At 44.5% G+C, this 14598-nt stretch overlaps 1 protein-coding gene across 2 annotated transcripts; it reads left to right on the plus strand.

Moving 5' to 3' along the window:
- The first annotated feature begins 5592 nt into the window (after positions 1–5592).
- Positions 5593–12884, plus strand: hoxb8a (homeobox B8a). Of its 2 annotated transcripts, none has more exons than XM_023269752.3 (2): positions 5593–6891; positions 11625–12884. In XM_023269752.3, exons 1-2 carry the CDS (start codon positions 6459–6461, stop codon positions 12029–12031), a joined length of 840 nt encoding a protein of 279 aa, XP_023125520.1. In that variant the 5' UTR covers positions 5593–6458; the 3' UTR covers positions 12032–12884. The 2 variants fall into 2 exon arrangements, with proteins under 2 accessions (XP_023125520.1, XP_023125521.1); XM_023269753.3 differs by having other exon boundaries at positions 5594–6891; positions 11628–12884.
- The last annotated feature ends 1714 nt before the right edge of the window (positions 12885–14598 follow it).

Here is a 14598-nt window from a genome sequence, read left to right on the forward strand (position 1 = left end):
AATCTTGAAACAACAATCTCAGCTCCATACTTTCTTCTTCCATTAAAAATATATATATTTACAGTATTTCATAATAAATAAAGATTATTATGTAAAACGGCTATAAAATACAGCAGAGAGTGATTTCACAGGTATAATTTAAAAATATATATCAAATTAAAATTAATTCCACAGGTAAAATGTTAATCATTGACGAAAAAATAATATAAGAACAACAATAATGCAATGAAAAACAGCCCAAAAAATATAAATAAAGAAATTGTAGTCATTATTCCTCGACTAAAGTTCTAAATTAAGATCTCCACTAGTAACAGATAGTCTCATATTCTTTGTCTGGCTTCAGTCTCTCCTCTGTTGGATCATCTGAGCCCTTAAAGAAGTCCATCGCTCGGTTTTCTTTTCCCCCCAAATGATTCACACCCATCTGTATTGGCAGTAGTTCATTTCTCCCAGATAGAAGTCCCCACACATCTCAGCCTGGGTTGATTTCTTGCAGCGAGTCGCCCGGCGGAGCTTCACAGGAAGGATGAGGCTTCCTGCATTTATTTCTTCTGTAACTGTAAAACCACCAGTGGACTGGGTAGCTCAGAGCAGCCCGTCAGGGTTTCTTTCATTTCTTTTATTTTATTTTGCTTTGGGAGCTCAAAAAAACTGATAGTTTCTCCCGTTGGGCCAATAAAGCTCCGGCAGCTTCTTCTTCTTCTTCTTCTTTTCTGTTTTTTCTCACGTCAGTTGTTTTGCACATTTCCTATTTTCAAACGCGGAAACAAACAGCACGAGAGGAGCAGGATGTGCTGCTCCGCGCACTGGGGGTCTAGAGCGGACGGGTACGAAAAAAAAGCTTGGAGGAGGTGGAGGAGAGGTGGCGAGGGATGCGGTGAGCTGAAAGGAGCCGCCGCCGACTGTCGTAAAAACAGCAAAGAGGAGAGAAGACGCAAAAAAAAAAAAAAAAAAAAAAGAGGAGAGAGCGAAGAAGAAGAGGAAGAAGAGGAGAGAGAACGAGGATCCAATGCGGTGCGGCGCAATAAAAGAATATGACGGCAATAAAAGTTTATAGCGTATAAATTTCTGAAGGTTAAGAACTAAACGGCTGTAAAGCAAACACGCCGAGAGAAGGAGAAGAGGGGAGCGAGGAGAGCCACACAGAGAGAGGAAATAGGCCTATTAGAGGAAAAAGTTTCAAATACCCCCGCTTGATAATTTATTTGGAGGTTATAAATGGACTGATATTAGCTGAAGGCACAGGGAGAGGAGGGCAAATGTTAGTGCAAAGGCTCCAATAAGCTCCCAGATATGAGGCTTGGTGGGCTTCAGAGAGGCGCTGGAGCGGAGGAACAGGCCTGGATGTAGTGGAGGGAGATCTGGGAGAAAGATCCAGCAGCTCCTGGAAGAGCTTCCTCCTCCTTTTCAGCTTTGGGAGTTTTATGGTTTTGTAGCCGTTTGGCTCTATGGGGGTATTTTGCAGTCCGTGTGTGTGTGTGTGTGTGTGTGTGTGTGTGTGTGTGTGTGTGCGTGTGTGCGTGTGTGCGTGCGTGCGTGCGTGCGTGCGTGCGTGCGTGTGTGTCCTATCCGACCTCTCCTTTGTCTATCTCAGATGCATCCTTACTGCCGGGGCCATAAACTCAAACACCCTAAACACACGCAGACAGCAGGCCGGCAGACAGGAGGTGTCGTGGCCGGGTCTCAGGCTCCTTTTCCGGCCTTGAGGGCACGGCTGGACCCCTGGGTTTGCCCTGCACAGCGGGGGAGGGGGCAGGAGGAGGAGGAAGAAGAGAAACATCCACATGATGTTGAACCCTCTGTAGGAATAGTTTTAATCTACACTCATTATTTTCTGATTATAACATCGCGCGTGTTATCGTTTTGGTTTTAATCTCGCGCTATTTCCAGAGTTCTCACCGTGGCGCTGCGTAATGTGGGTTCATGTCTCCACAGAGGTGAAAGTGAGGATTGTGGGGCTGCAAGTCTCTTCAGATAATGGTAACAACCGCTTTTTACAGTCTGTTTACAGCCTGTAATTTAACCGCTTGCACACACACACACACACACACACACACACACACACACACACACACACACACACACACACACACACACACACACACACACACACACACACCAGGTCCGTACAACATAAAAGCAACAATCATCTGCGGTAATAAAACGGGTTTGTCTGCGCTCCACTGCAGGAGAAACAGACACTTTTCACTTCACTTCACTTCACTTCACTTCACTTCACTGCAGCTTCACTCGTTTCTGTTTATTTTACAGTTTAAAGAAGCAGACGTGGTCAATTTTCAGAAATGTCTTAAACGCAAACATAAACAAAACAACAAAAAGCACATTATAAAACTACAAAAAATAACTAACTTTTATAATTTCTGTATTATCATAACAACACCGCTCTATAGTGTTCCTAATTGCTCAGCTTCTTAATTAAATATTGTATTAATTACAAATAGAACATTTATAATATAAAATATATAAATCTTATATTGTGATATAAAAATTAAGTATGTATATGTTCATGCGTAAGAATGCCATATACAAACTGATACATAAATACTATACATCTGGAAATGATGTGACATTACATACAGAATATAAAGTATTAAATAAAAGTGGAACTGGTGAACTAATCTCGCGATATGTTTTGCAGTATAATTTCTACAGATGCTTACATTTTTAAAATAACGTGTTTTACAGTATTTGCATTGTTACTAAAATTCACAAGAAAAAGGCCAACATAACTTTTTGCAGCTATACTTTTAGTTGATCTTTTGCTGTTTATGTTTATTTGTTTTTATATTTAATTTCTACAAATTTAGCTAAATTTGTAGGTTTTTCTAAAGATATATATATATAAAAAAAAGAATGTACAGGAGTTACACATTCTTTCATTTCCACCTTGTGTTTTCTCTTTTATTTCAATATTTTCAGTTTTCATTGCGGATTTTTAGGCACAGTACAGATTTTACTGCCTAGTATTTGGGATAAAATATAAAAATCTCTAAATGCAATAAATGTATCAGAAAAATCCGGTTTTCACTGGATTCTTCGTCCTTTTATTCCCCTGTCACAGGCCTGTTTTCGTTCCACTCCCTTTCTCGCTCAAATCCCACATCGGGCTTCCAATTACACCTCGCAGTTTTATTTTAAAGCCGCCTATTTAGCTTTATGTGTGCGGACTTAATAGAACCATAAAGCCGCATTACAGGCCGGATTCCTCCCCTTCTGGGGAATTACTGCCGCTGACCGCTTGATGGCGATCTTGCTCCACGGAAAAACCAGCTCTGGCCTCTGGCTCTGGCTGCCACTGTGGAAGACGCGCACACTCAGAGGCTCCTTTAAAGGGGGAACACTCGGCCTATTCTTCTTTTTAATGCACTTTAAAGGGGGTGTTTTTAAGAAGGAGTGAGGTGATTAGGCCACTTTCTGACTTTGCTTTAGAACATCCTGACATCTGAAGGGGCTCTAGGTCGTTTTCACACCGTACCGGTAAAGAGGAAGGGCTGAGGCCTTGGAAAATAATAACCCATAGGCATGCAGGATACGTATAGTCTGCCAGGAAATGTTTATTTTTCCCGGTGCAAGAAAAAAAAAGAGAAAATTACATCAAGGACGCACGCACCTTGACTCACTGTCTGGCTCTGGCTGATATGCGGGCTGGTGCTGGTGCTTGGAGACGTTTGTACGTAATGGGTGCCAAAAACATTTTAATCTCAGGTATAAATGTGACGAGCACATGCAAAGAGGCCTTCATAGTGGCGCAAGTCAAATCAGTTCTCTACAGTTCCCTGCAGAGTTAAGATGCTGTAGTCAGTGTGGGCAGATCTGACGCATTGAAGATGTGAGGAGTGAAATGCAGTTTTTCTTGCTCTAAATGCGTTTTCGGTGAGTGTGAAGGTAAATGTTTCCGGCTGGACGGAGCTCTCTGACCTGTTGTGAGTGTATTCTGCAGGAATGATCCGCTAGCAGCTTTGCACGCTCCTCTGCTTTAGTGGTCTGACAGCCGAGGACGTGCGTGGACACTTGTTCAGGAGCGTGGAAACTGATCACAAATAGCGGCTCTTTTTTCATCCACATCCATGCAGACAGTCAACAGATCTCATGAGCAAACTCTTTATTGGAAGTGTAAAACACGGCGCACTGAAGTTCCAGTAAGATCATATTCTGAGGTAATAAATCGGGAAAATACTGCGGCAATTACTCCTCAGAAAGTCCACTGGAAGATCAGCTGATTTAACACAACGCCGTGCGTGCTTTCAGTTCTGGTGCTGGCAACATTTGGGCCTCGTGTGTCAGAGCTGTAAAATCTAAATAAATTAAATTGGGATAATGGCATTTTTTATTATGAGCGCAGAACGGACGCGGATGAAATGAAAGAAACAAAATAACAGCAGATCCAGAGGACGAACTGGTGATTTAGACTCTGCACAGGTTCATGCACCCACTCCATCACCACTTCCTCACATCTGATTGATTCCAGCATTTTTACTCTCTTCTACTTCTTCTGGATAATCTCTGCACTTTAGGCCATCTTGCTTTTTACGGGCTCCGGCTGTTCTACGAGGCCGAGCTTAACCTTTTCCACAACTTATCTCTTGTTATAGCGCTCCTTGCACCTCAGCTCACAGCCCGACAGGATGGACCACGGCCGTGTGGAAAACAAGGCGAAAATGACAATTAAATACGAGTAAGGATGAGGCGTTTACGGCCTCCGGTCGCGTAAAGGGCGCCTCGTAAACCCCCTCCACCTCCCCTAGTTTTTTATTTTTTGTTTCTCTGCTGCGAGGACGTAAACAAGCAAACACTGTCCCTCTTTTTATAGTTTGTTAAAGCGTTAACAGCCACTTTCTCCGAGCCTATTACCCTCCCTGGTCCTCCTTACATGTTTATGGAGATCAAATTTATAAAAGTATACGATGATCAGAGAGCATGCGTCGGAGCTCGTTTATTTTCTGTCCAGGAGCAACAGTCAGGGATGGAAGGGAAGCAAGAAAGGCTCGACAACCGGTTTTAAAACCTCAATTACATTTATAGGCAAGTACTTGTTAAAACCCATACCAATTAGGGCAGCGCTACCCCTCCACTCCTCTCTCTCTGCTCTCTCCTCAGTGTGAGTTAACCTCTCTCTGCCGAGCTCTCTGACATTTTCGGGCCTCATTCACTTCGCTCTCATTGCAGCCACGCGCTCTCACAAGGATTCAGGGAGAGAAATGAGAAGCAGCAATTAATGAGACACACACACACACACACACACACACACACACACACACACACACACACACACACACACACACACACACACACACACACACGCACTCAAACCACCATCATCAACCAACCTCAATCTCAGCTTCAAAGTAGAAAAAAATCCATCACTTCTTCTTTTGGTTGGTTGGCTGGAAGAGTAGTTTGTGTGTGTGCTGTGTGCGTGTGCATGTGTGTGTACTGATCAGATGCAAAGCGGCAGAATTCTCATTAACCCCCCTTCCTTCTCCCCCTCCAATCCTCGCTTGATGCTGCACCTATTCTTTTTTTCACACTCCTCCTCCCCCTCTTCTTCTCCTCTCCTTCCTCATTCTCTCACTTCCTTTGCATTATCACAGGCGCGCGGAGCTCCCGGACTATCATCTATAGGGTTTACAGGCGCGTGCGTGCACGCGCAAAATAACGGGGGAAAAGTGCAAAAAGAGTCTTAGTGCGCGTTAATGTGCGCGAGTAGTTGGTGCACGTTTGTCTAGAAAAGCCAATGGGATGAAGAACTGATAATAGATGCAAATTATCCCTGAAACCGACACACACACACACACACACACAACCACACACACCGGAGCCGCGAGGGGAGAGTAGAGAGGGAGAGTGAGCGCGCACAACAGAGAGAGCCAGTGGGGGAGAGAGAGAGAGGGAGAGAGAGAGGGAGAAAAAATATGAAACAACTCATTTGCAGAGGAGTAAATCACGGAAAACCCGTTTGAGAGCGCGACAGGGCTCCCGCTTACAGCGCGAACACCGGAATTGTGATGCGCACGAGCCCTTCCTCCTCCTCCGCTTCACTCTCTTCTTCTTCTTCCCCTCCTTCTTCTTCTTTTTCTTCTTCCTCGCTGGAGATTTTATGGAATCGGTGTGATTGTTGTTGTTGTTGTTGTTGTGGCGGTGGTTTCTGCTCTGGCCGGCTGCCGTCACCGTTACTCACACCGAGACCGGCTGGTGTGTTGTGGCCGTGAGGGGGGAAACACCACAACAACGGTCACCGACAACCGGCGGCAGACCTGCCTCACTCTCCCTCCCCTCCGCTCCGCTCCGCTCCTCTGTCTGTGTGTCTCTGCTTCACACCGCACGACAGAAGCAGCAGAAAAAAAGAAAAAGAAAACACAACCGAAAGCCGCCGGTCGCCTCCTGCAGCCCCACTCCGACTCTACCGAGCCGAACACAAACTAAAAACAACACAAAAGATGAGTTCATATTTCGTCAACTCGCTCTTCTCCAAATATAAAAGCGGGGACTCGTTACGCCCGAACTACTACGAGTGCGGTTTCGCGCAGGACCTGGCCGGCAGCCGGCCCACCGTGGTGTACGGCCCGGGCTCCGGCGCCACCTTCCAGCACGCTCCGCAGATCCAGGACTTCTACCACCACAGCGCCTCCACGCTGCCCAGCAACCCGTACCAGCAGAGCCCCTGCGCGGTCACATGCCACGGCGAACCGGGAAACTTCTATGGATACGACGCCCTGCAGCGGCAGACGCTGTTCGGGGCCCAGGACGCGGATCTGGTCCAGTACAGCGACTGTAAGCTCGGAGGCGCGCCGGGACTCGGCGGCGAGGACGCGGAGGGGACCGAGCAGAGCCCCTCGCCGACGCAGCTCTTCCCCTGGATGAGGCCGCAAGGTGAGACAGCGGAGAGTCTGGCTGCTTCAGGGGCTCTTTTTCTTTCTCTATTTTAGCCTTCTTCTCCCTGCGAGGTGAGTGTTCATGTCGGAGCAAAACGCTGCTGCTTCTCCTCCAGCAGGAAAATGTAAGGAAACGGTGGGGGGAAAGTTGGAAAAGTGGCTCTAACAGCGACAATTTAGGGAGGGCAATTGGGGCTTCCAGAGTTCAGAACGGGAGACAAAAGCACGTTTATGGCTTTATTGGCAGCACCAAAACTTGTGAATGAGTTTAGGGTTATATTGCCCCGGCCACATAGAAGCTCAGAGGAGAACAGGCTGGAGATGATGGAAAAAAGGGGGGAGGCAGAGGAGAGAGAACGGAACCTCTGAGACCTCTCCATGAGAACCCCCTCACACTGAGAAGCCCTGCTTGGGGCAGATGGGGGGAGTTGGTGGAGGTTGTTTCCAGTCAGACACAATCATTTCAGACATGAGACTCTGACCCGGGTTAAACTTTTACGGCTTTTTTTCTTCATTTTTTGGCCTTTACGACTTGCCTGTGGTCTCAGGGATTATTTGGCTACACGGTGGCCGGTTCTCCAGAGGGGTTAAAGCAGGGCGGGAGTGCATGTGTGTGTGCATATCTGCTGGTGTGTATATATAGACAATAAAGGGACTATTTTCTTGCAACTTCACAGCGTGTGTGATCTCCAGACTCTCACACCTGTCTGATCTGCTGCCTCCAATATGAAAATCATCCTGCAAGCCGTGTGTGTGTGTGTGTGTGTGTGTGTGTGTGTGTGTGTGTGTGTGTGTGTGTGTGTGTGTGTGTGTGTGTGTGTGTGTGTGTGTGTGTGTGTGTCTCAGGGTGAAGCTGCTTTTGTGGGAACATTTAGTTTTGTGTGTGTTTGTAGCTCAAACAGCCGGCCAATATTGGATTGGTTCAATAGAAATGGATTATAAATCTCATTATAGAATAGAAAAAAACGTGTTTTTTAAAAACAATTATTTGCTTTAAAGGCAAGCCGGGTTTGTAATTGATGGCTTAAAGCAACACCACAATAAGACTGATTATGCAAGGAGGCATTTTTGTGTGTTGGAGAGGCGTAGAGGGAGACAGAGAGAGAGAGAGAGAGAGAGAGAGAGAGAGCTGGGAATGGATTGGCATGTATAGTAGCCTATTTTGTTTGAGCCCATATTTCTTGTGTTGTGCTGGTGTGCGTGTGTGTGTGTGTGTGTGTTGTGCTGGTGTGTGTGTGTATATAAGAGAGAGAGACAGTGAGAGAGGGGGAGCTTTTATTTTATTGCTTATGTTCTCGGCTGTATTTTTAAAGTGCTGCTGCAGACGGGTTATGGCCTGTACAGGACTTTGTGGCTTCATGATTATAATCATAAAATAGAAAAATAATAAATTTTTTAAAAAGCAACCCAGGTCCCCTAAGATCTCCTCTCTGTCTGCCTCCATCCTTACAGCACGGAGCTTTTACGCGCCCTGCTAAAGATAACAGTAAGCGGCTAATAGCGGCTAATTCGTATTTACGCCCGGTTTTATGAACTTTTCCCCGCAATTTGGCGTCTTCAGACTGTGTGCTGCTTATAAACACTCATAATTTACATCTTTAAAGCCTCTGTTATATTTTCACTGACTTCAGTTGTCTCCCGGCTCCCCTGTGTGTGTAAAAGCTCCCTCTTTTTCTAAATCATCCCCGGTTTTAAATACGACCGGCCGCACTCAGGCGCACGGGGAAACGACTTCATGAGGGCTTCGGTACTTCTTTACCGACGCTGACAGTGATTAGTCCCATGATTAATAGTTTTCAAACACCATACTCGGGTTTAACGGCGAGCAGGCAGCTCTGATCATCCGGGGGCTGAAAAGTCGAGTCCAAACAGGAAACCAGGCTTGTCAGAGCCCGTGAGGCTGAGCCGCTAAAGGTCCGCGGCTGGTCTGTGTGCGCACGCAGTTACAAGCCAGTGCGCGGCTTTGATAGGATATTATCGCTTCTCGGTGTGAGGATTTATTAGTTATAAAAGCAGGGGAAAGGCGGAGGCGTCTTTCGGTGGGTGAAACGGGAGGATGGAGCTGCTGCCCTCCACGTTTGGCTCGGAAATTTCCCTTTAACGAGGGGGGACATTTCATAATTTGTATTATAAAGAGGGATCTCGCCTCCTCCACACCTTCTATGTTAGAGTGTCCTCACCGATGGAGGGGCTCCTGCTGGCTGAACATGTCTGGAAACACTCCTGAGCCCCCAAGCAGGAGGTTTAATATCCGAGTTTGACTCTAAACTCGCGAATGAGTCCGTTTTACGACTTCACCCCTTAGTTGGGAGTCTTGATAAATCATTTTCGCTGTACGACTTTAAACACGAGGAAAAAAAGGGAATAGAAATGTGATTAGGCCGGTGAATGAATGTATATCTGTAATGGCATTAGTTCCTTTCGCCTCGGCTCTCTCTGGCCACTAGTGGAAACCTCCTTCCTCCAAATGTCAACTGCCAACTGCTGTGCATTTGTTTAGTGCTTATTTAATTGGCTTTGCAAAGGTTTCATACGTAATAGGCCTTAAAATGTTCACAGTCCCAAAGCTTGTATCATTTCCTCACCCCATAACAGATACTAACCCAGAAAAACAGCCAATAAATAATAAAAAAAATGCATTTATTAATCTAAAATAGCTGCATATGCACAGCGTGCCACGGACAGGTTGGGGGTTGAATTCTCCGTGCACGCTGCCCAATCAAAAACCATTCAGATCGTGCCTTTTTTTTTAATCCAGGAAAGTGTTTTCCATTTCCTTTAATTCATGGCTGGTGACAGCAGTGAATGTGGCGTCCACTTCCCTCCAGTCCCTATAGCACGAAATCACGGCGCCAGCCCTGTGACAGATAACACATACAAGACGTTCACATCACTGACAAGTCCACGCATTTCCATAAAGACTCTCTTGTCTTCTCCTGCCGACTGCTTTGCAATAAAAAGCAGCTTTCTGTGCTCAGATTGACACTATGAAAATCTGAGGAGACCACAAGGGTCACTGCTCTTTTTAAAAATTAGAATCCGACCTGCAGGACTTGTGGTTCCACTGCATAATGGATACAGAAGATGTTTTCACCCTTTACCTTCAGGCTTTGAAGCAGAACATAATGAGATCAGGCCAGATAGCACTGGACTTCTATATGTGATTATAACACTAAATGCGCTTCCATCAAAGTCATAGCCCTCTGCTTTAATTTAATCCTGAAACTTTACTGTCCTGAAACAGACTCTGTGTGTTTGGATCAGAGAGAGCTCCAAAGAAACTCCTGGTGATAAGACGCTTCAAGAAATAAAAGATGAAATATGAAAAATGGCGGCACTTACATTGTTGTTTAAAGATGAATTCACAATAATCAACGCAAAAAGCGGAGTTTTCCTTCAGATCAGTGACTAAGAAGCAGAATTTTTATTCTTTTTAACTCAAAGCTTTTATGGTCACTGGCATATTTTGTCCACGGCGCAGCGCTTCGGTTTTATAGCACAATAATCTGAGGATGACAAACATTTTTATGGAAATATAATCACGTACACAAATGTCCTCCTTGTATAAAACGTGGAGAATGTTCTGCCAGACTTTCATGCTGATTAAATGTGTCATTTTATGCGTCATCTCGCCCACTTTCTGCAAAAAACAACTTGTAGTTTATTAGGAGCGTAAAGATGCCATTACGCACGTTCTGCACAGTCTCATTCAGAGGAGTTTAGGTCATTTAAAATTATAATATCAGCCGGTTTGATGGAATAATAGAAAATATTATCATGTGCGCATATTCTAGTGGTTTCTGTAACGCAGGTGACTTAATGTCTCCCAGTCTGTGCGCAGAAAGTGTGTGTTTATTTAGTATGTACAGCCGGTTCTCAGCCTGCGTTGTTTCCTAACAGCAGAGTAAATGATCAGAAGGAGAAATAATTCCTCCTTATCTGCGCTTTTCATTGTATCTCACCATTTCTAATTAAAAATCTTTGCTTGTCATGAGAAGAAGTTACTCCTTAATCTTCCAGCTCCGATCTCTGCTGTGCGAGATCAGTTTTCCCCCTTTTAAGTGTTTACGATGTATTTATAGCATCAAATATTTATGTGCACTTCTGGAAGTGCTCAGTAGGTTTGTCTGCGTTATATAAGAGACTTTTTGATGGGTGCAGCTATGGGGAGGGTGCGGTGGAGCTTCTGATGGACTGGAGGAGTGTGTTTGAATCCACAGCGCATGCTCTGAAATTAAAACTTCTTCACTACCTTTAATTAAGGACATCCTACTGAAGCTAAACTCTATAAATGTTCATTTATTTAGGGTCACTGCAGTCAAATGTTCAATCATGGAACAAAGGAATTTATTGGCACTTTACCAAAATTACATCCTCTTAACCAGAACTTCTAAATCCAACCAAAAAGTTTTAAATGTCTAAATGTTTAAACAGTTCTGGAACAACCAGTGGATCATTTGTTACAACAATGTTCTCGTTGATTTCACTGTAAATTAATCATTTGAGGGTTTTGGTTGGTGAAAATAAGCAATTTGAAGATGTCACATTTGGTGTTTTTCACATTTTATCCTTGATTAATCAACAAATTGTGAAAAGATAAATCAAAATAAAACTAAATCTACAGATTGTTGCATAATAATTGAAACTAGTCATTTGGTGTGACGGTGCAAGAATGTAGTTTTGCCTCTAATAATGTCTCCCCCTCTCCTCACCCTCCTACCTCCACCCCAGTAGCTGCGGGCAGGAGGCGGGGCCGACAGACCTACAGCCGCTACCAGACCCTGGAGCTGGAGAAGGAGTTCCTGTTCAACCCGTACCTGACCCGAAAACGCCGCATCGAGGTGTCGCACGCGCTGGCGCTGACGGAGCGGCAGGTGAAGATCTGGTTCCAGAACCGCCGCATGAAGTGGAAGAAGGAGAACAACAAGGACAAGTTCCCGAGCAGCAAGAGCGAGCAGGAGGCGGTGGAGAGGGAGAGGAGGGAGAAGGAGCTGCGGGACGGCGGCAGTGGAGGCAGCGGCGGAGGCGGCGATGGAGAAGGAGGTGGAGGAGGAGGCACGGTGGCGGTGGCGGGCACGGCGGGGTCACAGGCCTCCGTGAACGAGGATTGCTGCGAGAAAACCCACAAGCAAATGTAGGGAGGAGAATTAAAAAAAAAAAAAAGAATAAGGAGCAGGGTGAGGGGGAGAGAGAGTGAAGGGGGAGAGGTTTGGGTGTGTGTAAATGCTGGACAGGATGGGGTGAGGGTGGGTGAGGGGAGGGTGGGTGAGGGACTGTTTTTGTCTTAACTGAGGCCATTGGACTGCCCCGCTGTCTCCACTGTTTCAATCCATGGAAGGGAACTCGGGTCTCCAAAATGCGCAAAACAAGAAAAACGGCGAGCTGGACGGACTGGAGGGGCCTCGCGCCTCTGTCTGAAAAAAACAACAGAATCTCTGGAAAAAAATCAAAAATTGACGAGGGTGGGGGTGAATCAATCCAACAAACATAGTCTACACTAGTGTTTAAAACAAGCAAAAAAAAAAAAAGAAAAAAGAAAATGATAGCTTCCTTTCTTTGTGGAACAATTATCGTGGAAACATTTCTATATTGTTAGAAGTTTATCATTAACAATTTTATCTTTGGCAGCTGTATAGTTTTTAAGTTAAAATGATGATGATGGTGCACTTTTTACTGTACTTCTCACTTCTATGTTGTTGTTGTTATGGCAATGATTGATGATGATGATGATGACGTAGCAATTAATGAAATTTCCAACAACATGAAACTGCCTATTTATGCCGTTTTAGTAGGTCGGATCTCTTTTTTACACACTCTAATTGTCGTTTTAGTTCGTTTTTTGATCGATGGTGTTTGTTTTATGTTGTCTTCCTTTTTCTCTTTTTGGGTAAAAAGCATGCGCACAGTGCAGATTAAAAAAAGAGAGAGAACATTCATAAAAATAAAAACGAGGAAAAAATGTAATAAAACTGCGTCTTTTTCTGCCGTTAATTGGAAGTGATGAGGGTTCATTTCAGAGCTGTAGCTTCTTCTTATCCACACTTTCCCCTTTCATCCCTGTGCGCTCTGTCAGCTCCCAGACTGATAAACCCGTTCAGTTCACGGGGCCAAACATTTAAGCCTCGACTCGGAAATCTCCTCTTAAAACAACAGATACCCCTCCTTACACACACACACACACACACACACACACACACACACACACACACACACACACACACACACACACACACACACACACACACACACAATCCACATCTATCTAAACATGGCTTTATTTATGGCCTGGTCCTCCACCTCCACTTACATTATTACAGACCTCTATATTCACCATTACACTGCCTTCCATCATCATCACTATGAGGACTTGAGGTTGGATTGTTTCCATATGGGCAGATCAAACCCACTCAGCATGGATTTTCAGCCTGGACATGTATCCTGTACAGTCCCAGTGTTAGCAAAGCACCAAATATTTACCTGATCAGGTGTACAATAACCCTACCTGGGGACATTTCGTACTGGATGCTGATGCACCTTATTTTTATTTGCTAATACAACCAGATGAGCGCAGATCTGGCTGCTCCAGTGAGCAGTTAAGATCATTTGTTAAAAGAGAACTCTAAATATTTAGCCCTGCTTTCCCAACAGAGGCATATTAACAAACACAAAAGGCCAACATGGAGCCAGTAAAGTATGAAATATCAAAGCTTTTTACAGTGGGCCAAGTTCCAGAAACAATACAATTCATCTAATGCAGCCAAACCACCCTAAAGCTTCAGACTTTCTGTTAAAAAAGTAATCTGGAGCCGAAGTTAAAATAACCCTGATAGAATCATCAAGGTTAATTGTTTCACTTTGGGTAGCTCTTCCAGAACATGTGGATCACATCACATCTAATTAGCACTTATTGTAGCAAATAAACTAAACTAGGACTAGTAGAGGCTCTATCAGATGGGTTCATCTATCAAGACTTTGTGGTTTAGTTTAATTGACAAAATTTTAATATTTTTATAGATACAACATATGATAGAACAGTAAAGTCTGTGACTTATTTCAGACTCACTTTTAGCCTCTAACATTAAGAAAACTGAAGAGGATACCAAAACAACACTCAGACTATTGTATCTGGACCTGACTGGACTAAGCAGTGGGGAATGCACTCAACTAACTTCACATGGAAGCTTTACTGCATTCCCAGGACCCAGAAACTGATCAGCACTGGACCTGTGTATGAGTTTGGTGTTTGGAGTTAGTTAGCATGTGTGAATCTAATTTAATTTAGTAACATGCACCAACTGAGAACACTAAAGGTGAAAAAAAATTTGGCTGCATTAGAACACTGAGCTGTTTGAACAGTTACAAGACTGATGATGCAAAAACTAGTCTTAGTGGTGTGAATTCTCAATGGAATGTACTGTTCATTAAATCACCAAAAACCCAACTAGAATGAACCTGTAGCTGTGGGGGCTATTAGGGGTCTGAGGTACCAATACAGTTGGTGGTGGAAGCTTATCTCTGCTTTTCAGAGTTGGAACGCTTTTGGACTTCTCTGTTGTATTACAGTATCACGTGTGTTTGACAAATACCTGTTCAAAGAGCTCCTGGTGCACCACCTCTCTGTTCAGTGATGGACTCATTTGTGATTATAGATGATTCAGCACGCGGAGTTACGCACACAACAGTCCATTCTCTGTTTTCCAACTGT

Source organism: Amphiprion ocellaris, chromosome 19 (assembly GCF_022539595.1).
Source record: "Amphiprion ocellaris isolate individual 3 ecotype Okinawa chromosome 19, ASM2253959v1, whole genome shotgun sequence".
Taxonomy (NCBI): Eukaryota; Metazoa; Chordata; class Actinopteri; family Pomacentridae; genus Amphiprion; species Amphiprion ocellaris.